This window comes from Heloderma suspectum, chromosome 1 (genome assembly GCF_057233095.1).
Source record: "Heloderma suspectum isolate Gila_16-S chromosome 1, 16-S_ref, whole genome shotgun sequence".
NCBI lineage: Eukaryota > Metazoa > Chordata > Lepidosauria > Squamata > Helodermatidae > Heloderma > Heloderma suspectum.
The window spans coordinates 260,813,602-260,839,439 of record NC_139458.1 but is presented as its reverse complement, the minus strand read 5'-3'; the positions used below and the strand labels follow the sequence as shown (position 1 = coordinate 260,839,439).

Below are 25,838 nucleotides of genomic sequence, written 5' to 3'. Positions count from 1 at the left end.
AGTGCTGAGTGCTCGCTAGCGTTGCCTCAATGTAAAGCTGTGTTCCACTCATTTTTTACCTTGCGCAAATGACATCAAAGTGGAAACTGAAAAAGAAACATACTTCAAGGGTAATTGAAGGAAGATAATTCTTATAGTTAGTACTCAAACAACCTGTAGATGTTGAAATAATGGTTACAGACACTAGCTTTTGGCCACCCTAGCTCACTGCAGATAGGACATTCCAAAAACACAGCCACTGAGCTCTGCTTGGCGCCCTCAGCTCAGCGTCCTGGGCAACTGCCCAGCTTGCCCACACCCAAGGCCAGCCCTGCCTCCCTCCCTGTTCAGCCTCTGCTACCCTAAAATCTGCTCTGGGGGATCAGGGGAATCTCCTGGAGCAGATTTTAGTGGCACGTGGAAAGCTGCAGCAGGGAGGGGAAGACGGGAAAGGTGAGCAGAATTCCACTTGTGTGGCATCGGTTGTAGCTCACTGAGATCAACTCCTGTGGGATTTTGACCTGCTTGGAATTTCCCTCACTACACAAAGCGTGGTGCACACAGGCTGTTCTACCACAAGGTCACCTGGAAGTGTATTATGCTGACTAAATACGGGACTTCCTCCCTGAGACTTCTGTTCAGGATCACCACCTTACTTTATCAAGAGCACAAGCAAGCAGCCAATAACAGGTCACGGCACATGAAATTCATGCCTATTAGTCTTTTACTTGGATTTTGGAATTATCATGCATAGAACATGGTGGGATCATAAAAATTCATATTCCAAGGAAGAGTAAGTAAATCAGCTCACTGACAGGCCATACTAGGACAAGAGGACAATGCAACCAAGCCCATTATGTCAATCCATTTAGCAGCTGCTAGGGGAGCATTATGAGGCAAAGGGCTACAGGAATACAGTGGGACACATAAGCCCAAGTTAGAATGGAATATACAACAGATGAGCTTAGAGAGAGGAAGGAAGCCATAATACATCTGGGGGCAGATGACAAGAACAGATGGAGTCTGATGGTAACTCTACATTATACAAGAGGGATGTACTTTCCCCCCTTAAAAATGTATCAGTTCTAGCTAGCTGACAGTTCACAGGAAAACTGGCAAGAAGGTGCAAGCATTTTTAACTGTGGGCTGGCTTGGCTCTGCCTCAAAACGGGAAGACACTCTGAAGAAATGAGAACATACTCCGAGAGCTGTAAGTAGGACGTCTTTGCTCCCAGAACACAGTCCTCAACAACCCCCCCCCCCCAAAAGACAGGAACTCATTACTCTCCTGTACTGGATATACTGGCCTATTGTTTCACAGTGCTTTTATTTTCTCTAGCTTCTGTACAATGAACCTGACTTCCCAAGTTTTCTCTAGGAAAGAAAAATGCAGTTAGTCACAAGAGAACCCAGAAATTTAGGAATTGTTAACATACAGAATAGGGATCACAGCATTAGTACTAGTATCAAAGGTGTTACTATCGACACCATCGCTCCCGAGTGTCATCGATACTGATGGATGACCTTTGGGAGAGGGACGGGGGAGTGCAACCCTGTTCATTCATCTCAATCTCCTAGCGGCTGACCACAGTATCCCCCTAGACTGCCTCCACAAGATGGGGGCACTGTTTTACAGTGGCTTGGCTCTTAAGAATGTAAGAACAGCCGTGCTGGATTAGACCAAGGGTCCATCTAGCCCAGCATTCTGTTCACACCACAGACTATTTTTTCAGTCTTCCACATAACTAGAAGAACTTTCTATTATTATTATTTTCTTGGCTGCCTTTCAGGGCAGGAGCCCAAATATGAGAGTGGCAGAGCTTCCTACAACACTCACTGAATGACAATCTGCTGATCAAAACAGAAATAAAATGTGTATTCTGATTTAGATAGATGATTGAGTTCTCAGTGCTCCTATCTTGATCTCAAGACTGCCTACCTGTATTGGCTAGGGCACATCACTGTGGAGACATGCAGGGCAAGTGGAATGATCCCACTGCTCAGTTTGCCGCAAGCCCTCGAGAAGAAAGCCCTTCCACAACCACTGGTGCTACTGCTACATTCTCTAGCAAAGGAAGAGAATGACACTCAATGATTTTTTGGCGTGGGGTGAAGAGCAGAAAACTGAAGGTTCAGGTAAGACTAAAGCTTTCTACTCTCTATCAATACATTCCTGTTCCATTGTTCTCTTCCTACCTATCACTTTTCTTCACATAAATACTTAGAAATACGAAAGTCTTTATTTAAAAGTATATTCTAAGGCACTTATGTATTGCCCAGAGACAAACTGCACAACCATTTATGCAGCTGCATAACTGCATTTCATCCAGGGTCCTGGCTGTAAAGTGTGCTGTGTTCTTTTGTCCCCTTCCCTCTTTGCCTCGCAAGCCTGGGTAATTTTAACCGTCCTACATGCCTTTACAAAACTGCGGCTGTGCTTTTCTCCCTCTTGTAGCCTTCTGACTTTTACTACATAATCGACTCTGAAGCCCCTTCAAGGCACATCATCCAGAGATAACTCTCTCCAGTTGGCTTGAAAAATGCCCTGGTTTATACATGCTGTTTAGGAGGAAGGATAACCTGGCTTAGCAGGAAGAAGCAGAGAAATGTGTCGAATCAGCCCTTAGCATGAATTTGGCAAAATGATTTCAAGATTAATTGAAACATGGTCAAAGAATTCTTTCTAGATCCAATTCTTGACTTGGCATATCTAAGTTTAAAGCAGTTGAAGACAGTTACAGTGGTATGTATACATTCATAACAATGTAGTATACTGTGGCCAGATCAATAATCACTTGCTCCAGTATTCTGTATTTGATGGTAGACAGATCCAGGCTACATCAAAGACTCTTTGACAGCATAGTGCATCAATGGATTACTCCATCTCCTGTTTCTCATTTCCAGTCTTATAGTATTATGGATACTTTAAACATTTGGATGGATGCTCTTAGACCCGACCCCCGTAATAAATGATACCCATTGGTGACAAACATCCCTTTACCCCCACTACCTACTCACAAAAGCACTGAGGCCATATTTGCATTGCATGAAGAAGGTATATAAATGCAGGTATTAACTCCTTCATACTGTTACAGTTCTGGGAGCAGAAAAGCCAAATAGCAACTGGTTCCTGCAGAGCCAATAGAGAGGGGCCTCACTGTCTCCACACTCCCTCAGTGGCAGCCAGGGTGGAGTCAATTCTAATGATGGTACCAACATCTCGCCACCATACAGCTTTCATCCCAATAGTTTCATATGTGCATTGAACAGGAGAAGGGGCAAGGTGAAGGGTGGTCGAACACCACACTCCCCCTTCTCTCTGGGACCTGGAACCTTCCTGATAAACACAAACCAGAATTGCCCTTGAGTTCAGGCCCGCATAAACATCCATCAGATCACCAGTGTCTCATGAACACCTCATGAGTGCCAGGGATCCAGAAAGAGATAATAAAAATGGTACTATACAGACTTCTAGACAGAGATCTTGTTGGGGAAGGCCAGAAGCACCCAAGCTGAAACACATAGATTGCAGAAAATGTAACATTTCCGAAGGAATCTGAAGCTGTAGAGAAACTGCTTGCTTAATGTGATTCTCTGAAACACAGAGAGAGCTGGAGGTGGGGAGTATCTTAAGTAGAGAATCCACATCCAAGTTGTTTTTTTAAATGGCATCCTTCAGCATGTTCTGCTTCATGGACCTATAACGGTGTTGCCCCTATTCATAGCAAGCCCTTTCATCTTTTGTAGCTCCACAGGCCCGTTCTTGTTAATAGCTTTTAGTTCAATAAAGATTTTACAAACACATCTAATGTGCTATGTGTTTTGTCTACTGCAGTTCCCAAGTTATTGCCACAGGGAAGTTTTTAAGCCTTGAGAGTAAGGGAACGGTATAATCCCTGAACAAGTTTTGGGAAGCAGCAGAATGTGTTGGAATTTAGGAATATAAAAGCTCCCTGTGTATACTCTGTTGTAAGCCCTCCCCTACCCCATGTGACTGGTAGAAGTCCCAAGAGACTGCATAGTTCTATGAAACCCTGAAAGTCAGGCTTTGGGGGCTTTTGCGCAGCACAGCATAGTATAAACTGTAGTTAGTGTCTAGAAGCATAGATTAAATTTTGAGGGTCAAAGTTCTGGGGGAGAGTGACACTCAGTTCATAGCACATGCAAGCATTATGAGCTAGACACATCTGTATTCCAAATCAGATAATTCTGTGGCATCCCAAGCTAACTAGCAGCAGAAAAACTGCTTTGTCAATGCCACAGTTGTGGTCACTGATTTTTTTTTTTTTAATCATAGGAACGTTGTACCTCTAAGAGCATGTGAAAGCTAGGAAATTAATCTCCAGAACAGCCAGGAAGGTAACACTTCTAAGAGAGTGGCAGCAGAGGAAGTTCAAAAAGTGATCTCCAGAAAAATATGAACTAATGTATACATTTAAATGACACAATTTACCTAACAGAATTTACCTCCTAGAGTTTTCCAAAGTTATTATTTCTTCTAACAGTACACAATTCTTGTTGTTGGAATACTGATAGTATATATAGTTTTGATGCCACTCTGTTTCTGGACTACATATATCTTTGACCCTGTACCTATTTCCTGCATAGTTGTACTCCTGTACAAAAACAAAAATAACCCTTCATTTTAAAAATGTATTCGACATTACACTGAAACAAATTTAAAAACACACTGATTTGTTTATTTGAACTTGTAAGCTAATTGGGCTGTATCTGACCCTAGTGTCCCAGCACTGAAATAACTTTCCCCAAGCACTGGAAGGTTAATCAGCAGTCTCCAAAACTTTCAGGTGTCCAATCAGCCTTGAGAGGATGAAAATCTAAGAGGATATTTCACCTTCATTGCGAGCTCCCTGGGTGATAAAAAGACTCCTTCAAACACTCCAGCCATTTCTGACTACTGGCCTGATAGCTGGGGCTGATGGGAGTTGAAGTCCAACAATATCTGGAGGGCCACCTATTCCTTGCCTCTGGCACAAAGATTAGCTCATGCAATTCAGGTTTTGTATCTGAATTTCCTTAAACACTGTGGATTTGTTATAATTTGGTGTTATGTTAACACCTTCCGAACTATCCATATTAACAAAATAGCCACTGTAATGAACAGAGTGTCAAGATTACTCCTCTGCTTTACTTTACTGCTTTACTGTGGACATTTGGTTTAGATACTTATTGGGGACAGGCAAGCAACAGTCCCAAACAGCTAACGTTTGGAACAAGTAATGTGCCAAGAACCCAGCTGATTAACTTCTGAATGCCTTTTTCTCCTAGCACACAGAATGAATCATCACAAGAGCAGATTAACTTTGCCTGTGGTGCAATGAAACTATAGCGGGTCCTCTATTATTTACTTTTTAACTAGACCGATCAAGTGATCATACGTTAGTCACCAATGATTGGCCCTTTAAATTACCACTAATTAGTTACATAGCCAGTTCATTTTGGAATTAGGAGTGTTTGATGAACTGCAAAAGAAAGCTCTGACCTGTACAACTGGTTTTTATACTGGACTTTATTGGAAAAAGTATAAAAACAGACATCCATAAAAAATTTAAAACAGCAAAATTATACCATGAAGCTCCCGTTATGACAAATAATGTCTAAATTGCAGTCTGGATAAACACCATTTTCTATGGTTCTTTATAAGCCTAAGGCAGGATGCATAGCAGTTATTAGAAGAACACAATGATGGATTTGCATCTGAATGCTGAGAGAAAATATGCAACGTTTACAGCACCGGCTGGTACAAACAACTTTTATTAGAGTCTTACGGCAAAGTACATCAGCAATCTGTAACCAAGCATTAACAATCTCACTGTCTCAAGAAAAGTAATCAGTTTTCTTCACGATGCATTGTGCAGAACACACCAAGTCCCTTTAGGGTTGTCTTCCTACAGGCTCCTATCGATGTTCTCATAAGAGGCCTACTGGAAAGTATTTTGGAAATGCTGGGATGACCATAACTCATCTCTCTGCTATGCACCTCTAACACACACATCTTTAAAAGTAACGTGGATTCTAGCAATTCAGAACAAATGCATCAATGTGTTCAGTTTCAAATAAGGGGGGGCAAAGCTTGCTTCAATTAGAAGGGAATGCTATAGTATATTACTTCCTCAAAATCATTTTCTACAGTTGTCTTAGTGTTCTAAGCAGCAACTAGCATTTACCACTTTACCAATTATTTCAACATACAAAGCTTATTCTCTAACCACCCAAAGCATTATATACTTTAATAAAACCACACATTCCATTCTACTTTCAAGTTGAGAAGAAGGTCCACTTTTCTTCTAAAGGAATTACATGATCCAGCTATGTGAAGGATTATTAATGTTCCTGTAAATTCCTCTTTGGTTATAGAATAGATTTAAAGCAGGATTTATTACTGAAGAAGTCATCTAGAAAAATGCCACAGAATTCTAAACAGCATTTTTATAGTAAATTAATGTGTTTGCGGATATAAAGATGTATTATTGTGCTTTATAAATCTGTTTACCTCCTTTTACTCTAAATGATTTTTATCAAAATTTACTTAATAATGAATTTTAACATAATCCACAGAACACTGGAAGAAATTCTGAAAGAAGTAATAATGAACTCCAGAATACTCCTTCTGTTCAAATGCTTTCCATTGCCTTGAATTCACTGAGTGCTTGCACTGGGTTAACATGCTTCTTCTGTGAGGCTCGCTTGATTTTGGTCTGTGTTTCATCTTGTTTCTCTCGCTTGACTAGTGGTTTCTTCTCCGGAGCCTTCATTTTCCAAGACACTGCTGGAAGGTTCAGAGACGCCATCCCTTGAGACTTCTGGTACTTGGTGGATGCCACATAGGATGCTTTCACTGTTTGTACCACAGCATTCATCAAGTTCTTTGCAGCCTGAATCAGTGACATAGCACTATCCACCTAAAACCAGATTAGCAAGTGAGTATCCCCTTAGTTTCAGACTAAGTGCCCATAATACAACCTGCTAGATAAACCGAATGGAAGAGGCTTTGAATAGTCATTTACAGCCGATTAAAGAGTTGCAAAGTGCACCGTTGGGTATTTCAGGACAAATGTCAGCTGTTTGATATTCACACTCCTTCACCATAGAAGCTTCCTGCTGAAACTGAGTGTGCCTTAGGGTTCTAGGCCATAGGGTGGTGGGGGAGGTTGCACTAAAAAGGTTAACAAGTATTGGAGAATAAGATATCTTGGAACATAAAATTAGGAAGGGAATAGAGTAAAAGCCTAGATACTTGTTTTAGAACAACAACTGAAGAGAAAGCAAACATAAAATAAAATAATGAACTAGCCAGGTTTCAAAGACCTATTTTAGGAGCCCTCAAGATCTTGGGCATGCCTAGTGAAATTCAACTTTTCCCCTTTGAACAGCAAACCCCTGTGCCAAGTCACAAACTACTTTTGGAAGTCCCCTTGCTTTCAAAAGGGATTTGCTATATGGCATTGGCAGGGGTGGGAGTGGGGTGGGGGGCTGCTGCCAAAGGAACACAAGTCCAAGTGCAGTTCACTGGATCCAGGCCAATGCACACAGCATAGTATATTCACAGTGAAGAAGGGAACAGAGGCAGAGAGGTGTGTGTGTGCTCGTGTCAGGGAGAGAGAAGACACATACGCGAGTCTGAAGAAGTTCTCTTAACAGCATCCTTGGCAGAAGTATTTAGTGTTTAATGGTGATAGGCTGCATTTAAATACATTTTCTCCTATACTTTGGAATCTCTTAGTCTTAACAAATATTAAGAGAAAAGGCAGTTAAGAAAGAGTTTCTCTAGGATGCACTAATGGTGCCTATGTAAGAAGAAGAACATAAACAGAACTTGTATAACTTGGACAAAATGGGGACAAATGTTGCAATTCTAAGTTGGTTTGTTCTCAGCTCCCTTCCTCCCTTTCTCACACAGTGCCACAGGCATTAAACTCAGGTAATGTAACAGACCGTTTAGGAAACCGACTCAGCGGCTGAACATTTTTGCGATACAAAACCATACCAATGAAAGACTACAGCTCCTGCACGCAACATGCTTTGACTTGGCTTGTGATGTCTATTCTAGCCAGTCACCACATTAACTAATAGATGGAAATAAAAACCTTGGGTACACACAGTTGCACTGCATATTTTCCTAACAAGTCTGCATTACGTGAAATAGATTTGTATCAATAGTCTATGTGACCACTAAGCAGTACTTGTATTTATCTTGGACAAAGACTGTTCTATCTGCAAGCACTGACATATTACATCACTGCACATCCACAGGAAGTGACAAAAGGTAGGCTGGCACAGATTTTTAGACAGCTGAGAATGTGAGAAAATTGGAAGTTTTCAGAATTTGAACTTCAAGCAAGACTGATTTAGGGCTTTTAATACCCTAAAATGACCTGGAAAGTAACCAGGTTGCTTTGCAAGGAGAGCTGGTGTTAGAATCCACTGTGCCCCATTTCTAGTCAGACTCTGCACACCATGGAAAAAAGCTTCCAGTATTCACTGCATTTAACTATGCCCTTCCCATCAAGAAAGAACCGCATACACAAATTATATGGAATTCCTGACTCCTGCCATTTTTTAAAACTTTCTAGTTTCCCATTAGTTTCACTTAATGGGAAGGCAGTTGCTGCAGCAAATTAGGTAATTGTTCAACTACCTGATGAGGACAGGGACGACTACAGTTTGTGACGTACTTGCTTTTTCAATGGGTATTAATTACATTCTACAGATTCTAACTTGGAAATAAATATCTATGGCAGAAGACCACATAAACAGGCATGTTACAGTTACAGGAGAACCCCAGGGGACATGTGATTGTGCTGTCAAGATACCTGCTATGCCTTTAGCCAATGCCAACAGCCTTGCTGAAGAGTGCCCAGGTCTGCAGAGAACCACAGCAATACATGCTGGGTTTCCACAGTGCTCATCTACTGTCTTCCAGGTGGCGGTGGCAGTGGGAGATGTGCTAGCAGCTTACTACTATGACAGAAGTGAGAAGACTAGATCTGTATACTCAGATGCTTTCATTCTTCAGAGCACAGTTGTGAAAAGTGCCAGCTTTGAACAGTTCCAAAACACAGCTTGGACCCAGACTGTATATTACAGGGATTAGAGTAAATTAGCCTCTGAATGAAAAAGGTATTGTGAACCTATAAAACATTACAGAATACTGCATTACAGAGTACCTAGCATGCACTCTGACCTAACAGAAGTATAGAAGATTCATGAGAAAGTTCTTTTTGCTCAAAAACTCAAATTAGAAGATTTGAGGATGAACCTTTCTAAAGTGAAAATTATACAGACTTCAGCAACAAAAGGAGAACAAACAAGGTTTGGAAGTCAACAGAAGTTAACAAAACATGAAGTTTGTGTAACTGTTCAGTGTAGAAGGAAACAAAAAAGAAATGTACATACCCCAGACACAACAAGTTCTCCTCCAAGGTTTTGAACTTCTGCCTTCACTTTGCTACAGATGTTTAGCTGGTGGCAGTATAAAGCAATACGCTGGAGATAGGCAAGCAGGTCCTGTTTGCAAGCAGAGTCTGGGCACTGAGGACAGAAAGGAAATTAGTATTTAGTTCTGAGAAATTAGTTATCAGTTGTGTCACAGATCCTGTGTGTTACAGACTCCTACTGAAACTACATGCAAGCCAGCCTAAACAACTTAGTTATGAATGAGTCCTCATATTTACAGCAGATTTCCAACACATTGTGACGAAAAACTACTATTAAATATACTCTGAGTCAAAAGTGTCTTCTTGTGCTAACAGCACTTTGTAGGTATTAGGGCAAGTGCTCAAACCCTTTAAGTGTGGGTTTACTGACAAGGTTAACAACAGACAGTGTTTATTTGAAAAACAATGAGAACAATTTTACAGTAAACTGAAGTGTGGGATGAACACAATTAGAAGTAGTAACCTCTTATTTCCACCCAGCTAATTCCTTCTACCCTCTTCCCTCTCCCAACTGTCAACCAATCAAATTTCCACCACCTCAACTGTCATTCTGAGTCCCCACACCACTTACTTCAACATCCCATACTCCCAAGAAATCTCTACTCCTACAAGCACAAATCCCACACATGGTTCATTACACTGGTTTGTTGTGATGGGAGTGAAATGCAGCAAGCCTTAGGCTCACATTCTCCCCCGTTGTCCTCCGGCGCAGCTGCTAGGAGATCAGAGGCTTTTGCTTCCATTTTTAATTGACCATAGTTTGTTGTTTCATCTGAACCCAACAAACTATTGTTAATCTTAATTATGGTGTGTCTGAAACAAATCAATGACAAGCCATGGCTTATGAAACCTGCTTATTTCAAACAAACCATAGTTAAGATTAACCACAGTTTGTTGGGTCCTGATGAAATGACAAGCTGCATTTAATCAAAAACAGAAGCAAAAGCTTTTGACCTCCTCCTCCTTGTTTCATCAAAGGAGGGGGAAGGGAAGAGCCTGAGGTTTGCTGCAGCTAGTTCCCATCACAATAAACCATTGTTTATTGTGATGTCCATTCCCTTGTAAAAGGTTTGAAAAAATTCCTGTCAAATATGTACTGATTTACCAATAGTGTTAGTATATAGACATATTATATGATGTGCTGGTTGAGATACCTCTCTTTTTAAAAGGGGAGGGTTATACTTGGTATGTTTCTAAACAGCTTTTTCTCCACGGAGCTTAAGGCGACAGTTATACATGGTTCCTCCCATTTTATCCTCCAAACAACCCTGTTAAGTAGGTTAAGTTCGCCCAAGATCACTCAGGGAGCTTCATGGCTGAGTGGGGACCTGAACTCACGTTACCCTGCTCTGCACTCCAACAACATTACCACACTGGCTTATTCTTTACTCACATTATGAATATCACCTATGGAACCTACTGCCACCAGATCTTCCTACAATAACTATTAAGAAGTGTTACTGATTTAATTCCAAACTATTAGTCAAAATATTTAGTGGAATCACAACTTCTGCTGTAATGCAGAATGGAAATTTGGAAGAAAATGGCAGGGAATGGAGTCTTGTCATTATCCCACATATTGTTCACTTATAGTTTGCAGAAGTAAATACCATCAAAGATTGCCCACTGAAAGGCCTGATTTGCATTAAAAATTCACCACATACCACCATTTCAATCGATAAGGGGAACATCTCAAACTCGCACCTCTATGGCACTGACATTCTTTTAGTTGCACTAGTTGCAGAGTTCCTTACTTCAATGATCTGGCTACAAAACATATTAAGGACTGATTTTTAAGAGAACAATGCACACATCCTTCTCTCAGTCCTGCTGCCATCAGAGGCACATTTGATGCGGGCACGAGAGAGGCATTTCTCAGTGGTTGATCCCAGGCTCTGGAACTCCCTGCAGTGAGGGATGTTAGGTTGGCCCCCTCTTTACTTTCCTTCTACCAGCAGGAAAAGATGATTTTATATAGGCAAACATGTAAGCTGGTCTGTTGGGTGCTATTTATTGCTTTTATTGTTGTGTTTTAATGGATCTGTTTTTATGTTATGTTTTAATTTAATTTTAATATTATTTTGTTAGTAGGGATGTATGAATCCCTTACCTTGCGTCTGGGGAGGGGTCCGCTGGGGGTGAGGCGATCCATTCCTCCCCCCTGGAATCCTCACTGGCCGGCTCTGAATTGACTCCGTGGAGCTGCCGGTTGGCTCCATTCCGCCAGAGATACAGCCACCATTGCCATCTGTACCGCTGCTGGGCAGAAACAGGAAGTGATCCGGACGCAAATGGCGTTCACTACGCCATTTGCATCCCTGCTTTTTCACGTGATAGGCTACACAACTATCTATGCAAATTCAAACGCGTAGCCTATCACGAGAAAATACAGGGACACAAATGGCGTCGTGGACGCCATTTGCGTCCGGATCACTTCCTGTTTCCGCCCAGCAGTGGTACGGATTCTGGGGGACAGGGACGGGATGGATTGCCTCCCTCTGCCGGCGGACCTCCCCGCAGACGCAAGGTAAGGGATCCGGATTTGCGTCCAGATCACTTCCTGAATGGAGCCGCTGGGAGGGAGGATTCGGTCTGCGTGGGTCCGGGAGGCAGAGGTGAGTATAGCCGTTCTGCCATGGACTCCAGGGGGCTGAATTCAATGGAATTCAGCCTCATTTGAGTCCATGGCAGATTCTGCGGACATCCCTAATTGTTAGCCACCTTGAGCATCATTCTTGGCAGAAAGGAAGGATATGAATAAAATAAATAAATGAACTTCATAAAGTTCAGTCCTGCATTAGGCTAGACGTCAAGATACATAAATAAATACAGAAATTAACAAGTCGAGAAGAAGGAACTGAGAATTTTAGTCAGGAAGATACCATAAACAAGCTATTAGCTCCAGGATTCTTGTATTCGTGAAACTAAAGCTCAAGACTAAACATTAATTGAAGTCCTTGAACTGATGAAAAATCAGTTATGACTTACATGATCAGCAATCGTCCGTCCTAGCTTATCCATTCTTGACCCAGCTTCTGCAATTTTCTTTGCAGCACTAATCACATCAGATGTATTTTTTAGTGGCCCTTTACCTCTGCAAAAAAGAAGATAGGATTTGTCTACTAGAACCAAATCCACAAACCAAATGCATCTGAGCTTTACAATTATTTTGTGCTGTATGGAGTCACAACAACTATGTTGGCATTAAGGTGAATACCCAAACACACTGTTAAAGACAGATTCATGAGATTAAGGCCCCCCCCCCCATGTCCTTACATGATTTTTTCCCTCAATTTGACATAACAATTTCAGATATAAAGAGAAAAACTTCTGAACAGTGTTCTTAACATATTCCTGTATCATTCTCTATATTGGCTGGAATCCAAAGAATTGTGCTAATTCTGCATGTCCAAGAGGTCTTTGTGTTTCTTGAACAGCAACTATCCCCCTTGCCCCAGAAAATGAATTTGGCAGCTCTGTGCGCGCGCACGTGTGGGCACATGCACACACGTATGCTGTTCAAAGCAGGAAGAAGGAAATTATATTTGGCATGCCCAAGTCTTTGGGCACTTCTATAGTAGCCCTGTGGATCCCAGCTATTAACCTGTAACTAAAAAAAAGCAAATGTCTGATAGTTTCAATGGTAAGGCAATTATGTTTGCATAGGACTGATTAAATATTGCAATATGCAAAATAAACCTCTCTACTTAAATATTAAGTGCCTCCACTTTGTTGTAATCAATTTTAAAAAGAGATCTCACTTTTGCCTAGAGTTTGAGAATATAGACCAAAATTATTTCAGGCCTTGTGCACAATTTCTAAGGAATTCCCTAGAAACTGCACGCAAGTTGCACTGAATCAATTTAGGAAGTTGCATTTTAATCTTTAAAGAAAGGTGGGATATCTAATAATGTAAAATGTAGGTTTATATTCAGTAACACATGTGCTGGGCAGTTTATTTATACAATTTATATGGCACCTTATAATGTAAGTTTTTGGGGCAGCTTACAAGAAAAGAGAATTAACAATGTTAAAATTAAATAAAAATACCATAAAATACAGTGAATGCAACATTATAACATTAAAAAGACCACTTTAAAATAAGAGTAGACATAAAAGACCGTATAGCACTAAAAACATTTAAAAACAGAGGGCAGACAAATAAAAACCGACAGTCAGAACAGAATAAAACCACACTGCAATTTTTAAAAGCCTGAGAAAATTAAAAGGTGTTTGTCTTGGGCCAATAGAACATTCAAGTTCGTGCCAAGTGGGCCTCTCTATGGAACACATTCCATAACTGAGGGGCCACTACTGAACAGGCCCCTTTTCTTGTAGTCACTGGTTGTATCTTATTTACCCCCAAGAGTTTTAACGGCCAAACATAGCACTTTGAGTTGGGCCTGTAAATGAACTGGTAGCCAGTAAAGATCACAAAACAGTGGCATGATATGTTCATAAAGCCCAGTCTCAGTACTCTTGCAGCCATCTTCTCTATAGCTTCAGTTTCACAGAAAGCATTGCAAAAAAATCCAAATGGGGGATAATCAGGTCATCTATTACTGAAGTCAGGCTATCTGTGTCGAAATAGGGTTGTAAGCTGGCATACCAACATGATATGGTAAAAGGTGCTCTGGGCCCCAAGGACCATTTCTGCCTCTCTAGTGACAAAGATGGATCAATGCACCCCCAAAATACAAACCTGGTCCTTTAGGGGGAGTGCAACCACCCCCAGAACAGGCTGAGCACCATCACCTGAGAAGACGAATCACCCACTATTAGTACCTCCGCCTTGTCTGGATTGAGCTACAACGTACTGGCCCTCATCCAGTCTATTACCATGGCCTGATCCAGCTCCACCACTGCCTCATCTGGGTTAGGTGAAACACAGAAGTAGAGTGTGGTGTCATCCACATATCAATGACACCACACTCTAAATCCCTGAATGACCCCACTCAGCAGTTTCATGTAGATGTTAAACAGCATGGGGGCTAAGATAGAGCCCTGCAAGACACCAAAGCATAAATGCCATGGGGTTGAGCAGAAATCCGCAAGAACCATCTTCTGTAAACAGCTGTCCAGATACAAATGCAACTGCTGGGGAGCAGTGTCACTCCTTCCCAACTCAAGACAGCCCCTCTAGAAGGATGCCATGCACAATGGTATCAAAAGCCACTGAGATGCAAGAAGATCAATAGAGTTTCACTCTCTGCATCTCTCTCCTGGCAAAGGTCATCCCACAAGGTGACTAAAGCAGTTTTAGTCCTAAACTCAGATAGAAATGGACAGTTACTGACAAGACAGACTGGCTAAGAGGTTAAGAACAATACTAGTCAGGGTAGTATAGTATGCCAATAGCATTTAGGAATTACTGTCATCTAACAGAGCCTTTTTGAACAAGGGGTATGAAATACAGTTGCCCCTAAAGTGTTTACTTAGAAGGTATGACCATGAAGAATCCTTACCTGGTGAAGTCTGTCATCTCCATCATAATCATGCACATTTGTTTTGCCAGAACAATAATATCATTGCCACTGTCATCCCATTTGGACACTTCAGCATCCAATTTACTCTTTTCTTCCTGGAAGCTGGCGACTTGTTCAGCAATTTTTGCTTTTTGCTCTTGAGGAAGTTGAGCCATGATAGCCTGGAATGAAGAAGTATTCCATATATATTTTCATTCAGTGGCACAGAGGCATTTCAGGTTATTTTCACTAGCTAAACTAATTCATAGAGGCAGGATTAAATTATACCTAAAGGGCTGACAGGAACATTTCTTCCCATCTTCATCCAAAGTTTGTGACTATATGAATTACCTACTAACACTACAAATAAAGACCATTTGGAAAGAAAGCCGCCAGGGAACAACTGCCTTCTGAAGCACTGCTGAGAGAAAATTGTTGTATTCTTAGAAAGTTCACTTTCTTTTCCTCTTTTCTTTACAATAGTTTTCACAGCAAACTATGGAGGGGCATTTCAAATTTCTATAGAGTTCACTGAAAAGAAAAAGTGTAACCCTTCAGGTAGATAGCCGAAGTGGACATTTTAAACATATGTTTAATGCTGTAAGCCGTTTTTCAAATATCAATCAAGGGTGGAAAGAACCTGAAGTGAAGATCTGAAGCACGAATATTATGTAATTACCAGATCATGATGTTCTGATGCCCTTTAACGCACCGGCAGTTGAATTTTGGAAGTTTAAACACATGCTGCCTACACACAAAATTTAAGGTCTATTTCACTAAGTAAAAGCAAATTACAAGAGAGAAAGACTACCGCAGGGCTTTATGAAATAGGGCAGTCTGGGGTATTTGCTTTCAAGGGTATGCCTATCCACACACAAATCAGCATGCAAGCAAGAGGCCCACCTGCACTTTCAAATGGCCTGCTGGCATGCCTTCTTAGGGAGTAGAGCCACTGAAATTAAGCACCTGCCTTTTGTTATACATCTTGTCCTTTAATTATTCTTGTAATTGTATTGTTGGAGCATTATGTTCTGCTTTGGCCCCATCTTTTAAAGAAATCCAAAGAGAAACTGGAAAGGATTCAGAAGAAACACATTCGGAACGTGTGCCATTTTAGGAAAGGTTAAAGGAATGTGAAGGGTTAAGAGAAAAGGTTCTCCATTATGCAGAGGAAAATATAGAAAACTGCTGTCATGAAGAAGATATCTATTTATGTGTGCATATGAGGGAAGCTCAAAATATAATCGTCTCAAGTGGCAGCTCTTTCTATTCAGACTAGCTGTTTTTCTTCTTTAAAAAAATCTTCCCAATGAGGAATGGGTCTTGATAACAGCTGTATTCCCCTTTTCCTAGCAATCCTGGGGAAGGTTTAAGACAAGGGATTGCTAATGCAGAAATCAGATAAGATCAGCCTTCCCCAACCTGGTGCTCTCCCGATATTTTTGACTACCCATCAGCTGTAAACAGCATGGTCAATGGCCAGTAATCCTGGGAGGTGTAGTCCAACACATCTAGAGGGCACCAGGTTGGGGAAGACTGGATTAGATGATCCTCGAGGTCTAATTCTCATACACAATGGGGGGCATCAAAAGAGGAACATGAGTTTTGTTTATCATGTTAATAATAATTCTGTAAACAGGTTTCAAGTTAGGGATTTGAATTCACTGGAACAGCTGAAAGAGTGGGGCCAGCTGTCCATGACTTCTGTGCATCAGATTACCTTAAGCCTGGAGATTAACTGGTGTGGCAAGGAGAAAGGGTATGTGCCACAGGGGAGAAGTAGCAAAATGGGGGTAGTAGGAAAGAGCGTGAGAGTGTGGCAGAGCTGAACAGCTGAACTTGCACAGGGCTCTTGCTCTTCACAACTTAGTCAATCACTCAGGTAGGAAGAAGACAAATTTAAAATATATTCTAGGTGTAGACATCTATATTAGGGATGATCAAAACCAATAAATATACAAAGTCCTTAAAAGGTTTTAGTATGGTCTAGTACTCTTAATATATTCTATGTGATTTGAACAGGAGTAACCAAAACTGTTTTCCTTACTCTTGCACTTTGGCCAGCAATAAGTTGATCGTCTTCAGTCTGAACACTTGTCCTGCTTCTAACATCAAAGTCTTCTGTCTCAAAGTCTGAATCATCCAATTCTTCAGGAGTCTATGAAAACAATTTAAGCACAAATCAAACCCAAGAACAATCCAATGGAACAAATATCGTTATAATTATTTACTTTGAACTTAAAAGCTTTCAAATTAAACATGACATTTCACATTTTTCTAGCTTACAGATAAGCAGTTAGAAATGGCACACCATAATTGGATGGAAACTTTGAATATAAACATTTTAAATGAGTAAAGATACAACTCTAGAAAAAAGAAGGCGTGAACTGTTAGTTTAGGATATTACACTGAATTACATTGAAGACCCTTGCGTTGTGCCCACCTGTTTCATTAAACTGAATCCTCAAGTGGAATTCTTAGGCCCGTTCAAGCTAAAATTAGAGCAATCAGCTCTTTTGCATACATGAGAAATCTTGTAAACCTTTAGAGAACAAGCTCAACAATTTAAGTAATTTGGTATTTTATTCTGGCTACTGCATATTTCTCTTTACAGTAATAGTATCTACCCTGAGTCTTAAGGATGGAGCTGGTAAACACTTGACTAAAGAAAAATGCAGTGATGTCTTTGCTTGGTATTATAGCTGTATCTCCACTTAATTTAGTGTGATTTCTGAAGACAGTCTCTGAAAGAGCTCAGGGTGTTACTAGATTTGATTACAGCAGCAAATTAAGTAATATGATATACTACTTTTCACAGGTTCAGAAAAATGCAATTTTGTTCATACTAATCCCCCCCCCCCCCCCCCCGTTACAGTCAAGATGTCTGCAGTGGAAGAGTGTTTGACTGCATAATGACTTTGGTAACAAGTTACACTACCTGCATCTCAGGCATTACTTGAAATCTCATCTCCTGGACAAATGAGGAAAGTCAGTATACTTTTCCTTCCTACTCAAAGAAAGAATAATTCTGTGCTCTATTTTGCATTAAGTTACAAACAGGACTTTGGAAACCAATAGCTGGCAAGCTTCTGTATGTACAGGAATTTTCCCCATTCATGGGACCACCTCATGCAGAAGCCAGCTGGTATTTTCATCTGTCATAGTGCCCTATGCAGGGGGCATGGCTTCTCTACACAAGAGTAGCGTTGTTATGAGCTGCTGCATGTACAAGTTGTGTTGTGTCAAGAAGCAATTTGCTGTATCTTGTTAATACTTGTGTGTGTAATAAGCAGACATGTGCACTTATCACATATGATATACAAGCTGTTTTCCTATACACTTGTTTAGGAGACTGTGTGCAAATTAGCCCTTGTAGATTAATGATGATAATTTCTATGGAGATCAAAGCTGCTGCAATGGATGAACTCCATGAATTCCCAGCTCACAACTTACTTTGCTCCTGTGAATGAAGAGACAGGAATGACCTGCACACCTGCAAAATTCTGCCAGTGTAACATGACAACTAGCTGTTTGTGTGTGTCTGCCTGCATTACAGTTATGGCATTGGAAAAAAACTTTAACACACATTTCATCCAGAAGAATAGCTAAATGTATTCAGAATCACAGCTGTTTTACACTCTGATTAGTCTACATCTTTACAGCTGCAGGATAATCATAGTGGCAACACATATAAACCAAGTTGTGTGAATCTGAATGACACAATAATTGCACTTTGAACTATCACATATGCCCCCTCATTATTCAAGATAATGACTGCCTCCTAAAGTGTAGGAAACAGTAGCAGCTGCTGCCCCTACTGTGGGGTGGGTGGGTTGAGAATATGCCATTTTCTCTTGATCAGAGGATGGTGAACTTCTGGACCATGGTCTAAATGCAGACTACCAGTCTCCAAATCCCAACTTTGGCCACAGCTCTCATTGGCTTCATGCTTTCCTCTAGTGCCCTATCTGGAACACTGCACTGCCTTTCACCACTGCTTACTGCAACTACTCCTCCAGCAAGTGTTTTATTCTGTGGAAACACGTGGCAGCTGCCTCTCCGAAGGCACAGTTGAGTTCTCCTGCTGTGAGGAGCATCTCAAAAGTTGTTCTGCCCAATACATCCACAGAGCTGCGGGCAGCTGATGCTGCTCCACACTTCTCTGCGAAAGGAGGCAAATCTGCTTGGTGGCGTAACTTTGCTAGTAGCTCCCAGCAGCAGAAAGGCAGGAGGTGCCTCCTCCTCTTTTGTATTGGGGGTGGGGGTGGATTTGTGTTGGGGACTGGATATGATTGTGGGAGAGGAAGAAGGTTTCAGCAGATGAATGCATAAAAGGAAACATCTCCTGGACAGGGAAGGAGGTGGAGGCAAAGGGAGAGAATGGTGTGGTTTCATTCAGTTCAAATGATATCCAGTGCTGCTGCTAAGGATAGTTATTCCCAGCTACTCCAATCGGTTCAATCACTTTGATTCCCCTTGACTGCCCCACCTCCTATCTCTTGGTTGCTGGGCTGCTCTGCCTACCTCCCTCTCACTGGCAAACTCTACTTTCCTTCCCTTGGCATTGCCTCAAGCAAACATTTTTAGTCATTTTTTTTAATTCAACGAACAAAAGGTGAGCACTGGCAAGGGCTATGGGGAGAAGAGAGTAGAGGGATATGTAAAAAGGCTGCAGGGAAAAGGCTTCCTTTCATCCCATGATGTTGTGTGTGTGTGTGTGTGTGTGTGGGGGGGGGGGAGTGCCCGATGAAGTGCTTCTAAATGACAAATGCTGTGAAAAAGATACAGGAAGCAAGGTGACTACAGGCTCATTTCTAAGTACAGAAAGTTGGAGGATAGGTCTGGCTGGCAACACTGCCCCACTTTTGGCTATGACCATGCCCCACTGCTTTAATGCTGGTCCCCAACAGGTTTGGACAGAGGTGACACAGACATCGACATTTCCCCAGCTCTGCTTAGAGATCTGTGAATCTCTATCTCATCAAGGTTCTTGGTTTTCCACTGCCAACCTCATTCTGTTCAGTTCCATACAACCTTTTCCCCCCATACAGAAATCCATATATTTTGGGGCACATTTTAAAAATGTAAGCATTTTTGTGCTCACAAGTCATGGCAGAGAGTTCTGACAAAATGTGGTCCACTGGAGAAGGAAATGGCAACCCACTCCAGTATTCTTGCCAAGAAAACCCCATGGAATGTATCACAAGGCTAAAAAATACGATGCCAGAAGATGAGCCCCTCAGGTCGGAAGGTGTCCAATATACTACTGGGGAAGAGCAGAGGGTATTTCCAAGTAGAGCCAGAAAGAGTGAAGCGGCTGGGCCAAAGCCGAAAGGACACTCAGCTGTGGATGTGTCTGGTGGTGAAAAGAAAATCCAATGCTGTAAAACCTTGCCAACAAAGGTCCGTATAATCAATGGTTTTCCCAGTAGTAACGTATGGCTGTGAGAGCTGGACTATAAGGAAGGCTGAGCGCCGAAGAATTGATGCTTTCGAACTGTGGTGCTGGAGAAGACTCTTACGAGTCCCCTGGACTGTAAGGAGGTCAAATCAGTCAATCCTAAAGGAAATCAACCCTGAGTGCTCATTGGAAGGACAGATACTGAAGCTGAACCTTGAATATTTTGGCCACCTAATGCGAAGAGAAAAGTCCCTGGAAAAGACCCTGATGCTGGGAAAGATTGAAGGCAAAAGGAGAAGGGGACGGCAGAGGATGAGATGGCTAGATAGCATCACCGATGCAATGAATATGAACTTGAGCATACTCTGGGAGAGAGCGGAGGACAGGAAGGCCTGGTGTGCTATGGTCTGTGGGGTCACGAAGAGTCGGACAAGACTTAACGACTGAACAACAACAACTCATTGACTACAGCATGTTTGTGCATGACTACAGCATGTTTAGACATTTACCCAGCGAGTTTTGAGCATTTGTCAACTGTGTGCATGTTTGTCAAATGCATTTTTCTTTCTTTTGTGGAATGTACAGCAAGCCCAGAAATGTGTGGATTTTTGACCCAATGTGTTCAGTTCCACAAGGTGCAAATTGGGCCAATCCGTAAAAGAACCTTGTCAGAGCTAATTTCTCACCCATCCTTACCTCTGCTCTAGTTTCTGACTTCCCCACTATCCCCATTTAGACAAGTCAACTTGCTTCACTGCTACTTTGCTTAGGGGCCATGGTCTCCTGTCCCCAGTGCAGGCTGTTTGGTCAGGGTAGGGGTAGCAGGGGACATGTTATTGGCCTCCTTTTCCCAGCCAATCCCCTCCCATACTCACTATGGCTAGCACTTGTGTGCTAGCCTCGGCTGCTGGGGTAGCACATGCACTCAGGGAAAGGATGTGGAACCTCCAGCCAATGAGCCTTAATCTGGCCTGCAGAAACCCCTAATTTGGTCTGTGAAGCTTTCCTGATTGGGCACTCCCCTTCCCACTACCATGCCCACTTGCCTGATTTTGGAACTTTGATCCCTATTTTTCTCCTTAGTTGAACAAATAGCTGTTTTTATCTCTCTCCCTCCCCCACTCCCTTTCACATTTTTGTTAGTTTGAACACAATTTGAGCTTCCTCAACATGTTCCAGCTTATTCCCATCTTGTGCATGTCTGGAGAACATCGGAGCAGGCCAGATCACATGGGAAAATGACACAGCACGTTCCAGTGACCTTGGGCAACCTTGAATTTTTCCAGAGCAACCTGTCCTCTGAGCATCTGATCACTGCTGATCGTTGAGTAGTCAGCTTGGTCATGGCTTGCAATCACTGAGCTTTTCTCAGCCCAGTCAGCAGGAACTAAACGTTGGGAAAAGTACTTTAAGGAAAAGGTTTTTTATGAGGGGAAAAAAGGGGAGGGGGGAAGTTTCAACAGCAGCTCAGTCACGGCTAAAGATCGTTAAAGGTTTTTGAAAGAAACATTTGGAAAGCGACTTATAAGGTAGAAGGAGGTGAGTTATAAGGAAAAAGGGGAAGAGGGAAGTTTTCACAGCCACTCAGTCACACTTAAAGATCATTAGAGTTCTTTGAAAGAAATATTTGAAAACACAATTGTAACGGGGGATGAGTTTCCTCAGCTTGTGTTTTAGCAATACTAAACTTCCCACAGTGTGCATTTTTAAGAGTACTGAACTGTGCTGCTGGAAACTGTTGCATGTGCCTAGCTTCTGAGTAGAAATGCATAATATGCAACTGTGCCACTGGGAACTAGCACTTGGGACTTTTGGCCCCCACCCACCACTGGAATTCCCCCCCCTCCAAGTTTTCTCAGATTTGAATTTGGCCTTTGGGCTGAAAAAGGTTTCCCACATCTGTTTTAGGGTATGGGAGCAGGAGAGAAGTAGAGAACGTTCTCTCACAATCTTGGTTCACATGGGTAATCTGCTTTCAATAGTGTGTAGGGCTTAAAATGAGAACACTTATAGCAAGGGAGCAAGTAAGTATGAAACAGCACTGGCAGAAGAATCATCTGTTGCTAAATCCTGGAGCAATCATATTTAATTATCAGGTTGCTTCATGCTAATCCCCCTGCTGCCGTCCCCCAAATACTGACAGAAAAAGTGTATTATTGATCTGAATGACAGTTGTATTAACTGGGAGCATTGGGGTGGGGGAGAAATTGGGAAAAGTTACATGAAATAGTCCCCATGATCCCAGCTGAGAATGCATGATAATCTCTCTTCTAGAAAGTAAGTGATACTGATGTGATGTCCCAGCAAGTCATAGTAATCTTATAGCGCCATTTGTGCAGATCCATATTTTAATGTTCAATACATTAAGAAAGCACTGAAGTATTTGCCATCAGTTATCTTGTAGTCAATCAGTCTTACTAGATAAAGGTTTCTCAGCCTAGCTTTCATATGCTTATTATGTACTGGCTTAATTCAAAATGCACAAGCAAATGCATAATGTTCTCATGCTTCACATTCAATCTAATCACTGAAAGGCATTAGTTACAACTTCAGATGTTGGTGACACTTTATTCTTTTATTTATTCAAAAGCTTTCTACCATTCCTCCAATTTGTATTTTAGATTAAAAGCAAAGCTTTCAATAATAAGGTCTTTTAACACAGGCCTAAGAAAATGAAAGACATTTGCATTTCATAGCCTACTCACTCATTAAAGAGTTTATGCTGCTTAAACTCCACCAAATGCAAACAGGTTGTTTGTCTTTGAATTTGATTCCTGGACTTAACGGGGCCTTCTTTATTCAGATTTGTTTTCCAATTTAAGTAGGGTGGGCACCTTTTGCTTTCCAACACAAGAGCCTATTAAAAATTGCTTTGTCATCTTACTCTGACAACTCTTTCTGTTTTATCAATCTTAAAGATATTTATCCTACTCCTAAGTAATCAAAGCAGATATTGAAACTTAAAAATATTGGGGCACAGACAAAATTACATAACCACATGACGACTTAAGTATAATTTAATTAAATAATTAAAATTCTAGAAAACAGCCATCACACACTCTTCTCAAACGGAAAGGCAACCAGATTTGTGGATCCCTCCGCCCTCCCAAGGTCTAACACTATATCACAGAGGCCTTACTCTGTACCAAGGGTACATAATTTTTTTCAGGCCAAAGGCCTGGGACAACTCTCTGGGACCACATTCCATCTGTGGGCAGGGCCAGCTGCAGAGTGGGCAAGGCAAAAATGTGATTCTTACCAATTTTAAGCCTACTCAGAAGCAAGAAGGGCAAGCCTCAGAAGCAAGAACTGAATCACTGAGCAGCTTCCTCCCCAGGCCGTCTTCCCGGAAGGGAAAAGATTTTATCTCTGACCAGTAGCTGATCAGAGACAAGAACTTCTCCTTGCTGTACAGTGAAAAAAGGCTCCCTTTCTCACTGTACAACAGGGAAAAGGTCTTATCTCTGATCACCTGCTGGTTGAAAGTAAGAGCTGTCGCTCCTGGGAGAGGGAGCGGGGCCTGGGGATGAACCTGGCAGGCCAGATGGGGAAACCCTTGCAGGCAGGATGTTCTCTATGCCTCCTCTATACATCTACCAAATGCATGTATGAAGGTTGGTTGTTGTTGTTGTTCAGTCGTTCAGTCGTGTCCGACTCTTCGTGACCCAATGGACCATAGCACGCCAGGCCTTCCTGTCCTGCGCTCTCTCCCGGAGCGTGCTCAAGTTCATATTCATTGCATCCGTGATGCTATCTAGCCATCTCATCCTCTGCCGTCCCCTTCTCCTTTTGCCTTCAGTCTTTCCCAGCATCAAGGTCTTTTCCAGGGAGTTTTCTCTTCGCATTAGGTGGCCAAAATATTGGAGCTTCAGCTTCATTATCTGTCCTTCCAATGAGCACTCAGGGTTGATTTCCTTTAGGATGGACTGATTTGACCTCCTTGCAGTCCAGGGCACTCGTAAGAGTCTTCTCCAGCACCACAGTTCGAAAGCATCCATTCTTCGGCGCTCAGCCTTCCTTATAGTCCAGCTCTCACAGCCATACGTTACTACTGGGAAAACCATAGCTTTGATTAGACGGACCTTTGTCGGCAAGGTGATGTCTCTGCTTCTTACTATGCTGTCTAGGTTTGCCATAGCTTTCCTCCCAAGGAGCAAGCGTCTTTTAATTTCATGGCTACAGTCACCGTCTGCGGTGATCTTGGAGCCCAAGAAAGTAAAATCTGTCACTGCTTCCATTTCTTCCCCTTCTATATGCCAGGAAGTGATGGGGCCAGATGCCATGATCTTCGTTTTTTTAATGTTGAGTTTCAAACCAGCTTTTGCACTCTTCTCTTTCACCCTCAACAAGAGGCTCTTGAGATCCTCTTCGCTTTCTGCCATTAGGGTGGTATCGTCTGCATATCGGAGGTTGTTGATCATTCTCCCGGCAATCTTAATTCCGACCTCTGATTCATCCAACCCAGCATTTCTCATGATGTACTCTGCATATAAGTTAAATAAGCAGGGTGACAATATGCAGCCTTGTCGTACTCCTTTCCCAATTTTGAACCAATTGGTTGTTCCATCTCTGGTTCTTACTGTTGCTTCTTGACCCTCGTACAGGTTTCTCAGGAGACAGGTAAGGTGGTCTGGTACTCCCATCACTTTAAGAATTTGCCACAGTTTGTTGTGATCCACACAATCAAAGGCTTTAGCATAGTCAATGAAGCAGAAATAGACTTTTTCTGGAATTCTCTTGCTTTTTCCATGATGCAGCGAATGTTGGCGATTTGATCTCTAGTTCCTCTGCCTCTTCGAAACCAAGCTTGTACTTCCGGTAGTTCTCGGTTCGCATACTGCTGAAGCCTAGCTTGTAGGATTTTGAGCATCACCTTGCTGGCATGTGAAATGAGCGCAATGGTGCGGTAGTTTGAACACTCTTTGGCGTTGCCCTTCTTTGGAATTGGAATGTAAACTGACCTTTTCCAGTCTTGTGGCCACTTTTGAGTGTTCCAGATTTGTTGGCATATTGAATGCAGCACTTTAACAGCATCATCTTTTAGGATTTTAAATAGCTCGGCTGGAATACTGTCATCTCCGCTAGCTTTGTTGTTACTAATGCTTCCTAAGGCCCACTTGACTTCACTCTCGAGGATGTCCGGCTCAAGTTCAGTGACCACACTATCATGGCTATCAGGGACATTCAGATCTTTCCTGTATAGTTCTTCTGTGTATTCTTGCCACCTCTTCTTAATCTCATCTGCTTCTGTTAGGTCCCTGCCTTCTTTGTCCTTGATCATGCCCGTCTTTGCACAAAACGTTCCCTTGAGATCTCCAATTTTCTTGAAGAGATCTCTAGTCTTTCCCATTCTGTTGTTTTCCTCCATTTCTTTGCATTGTTCATTTAAGAAGGCCTTCTTGTCTCTCCTTGCTATTCTCTGGAACTCTGCATTCAGTTGGGTATATCTTCCCCTTTCTCCCTTGCTTTTTGCTTCCCTTCTTTCGTGAGCTACTTGTAAAGCCTCATCAGACAGCCACTTGGCTTTCTTGCATT

At 42.0% G+C, this 25,838-nt stretch overlaps 1 protein-coding gene across 1 annotated transcript in view; it reads right to left on the bottom strand.

The window, feature by feature from the left end:
* Positions 1–5,735: 5,735 nt before the first annotated feature.
* Positions 5,736–25,838, bottom strand: part of CTNNA1 (catenin alpha 1) — a 96,609-nt gene continuing 76,506 nt past the window's right edge. Inside the window, exons 14-18 of the mRNA XM_084825758.1 lie at positions 16,950–17,060; positions 14,903–15,084; positions 12,426–12,531; positions 9,397–9,531; positions 5,736–6,902 (exon numbers count right to left, since the gene is read on the bottom strand). Coding sequence (XP_084681884.1) covers positions 6,615–6,902; positions 9,397–9,531; positions 12,426–12,531; positions 14,903–15,084; positions 16,950–17,060 — 822 coding nt within the window. The 3' untranslated portion in view covers positions 5,736–6,614. The remainder of the gene's footprint in view (positions 6,903–9,396; positions 9,532–12,425; positions 12,532–14,902; positions 15,085–16,949; positions 17,061–25,838) is intronic.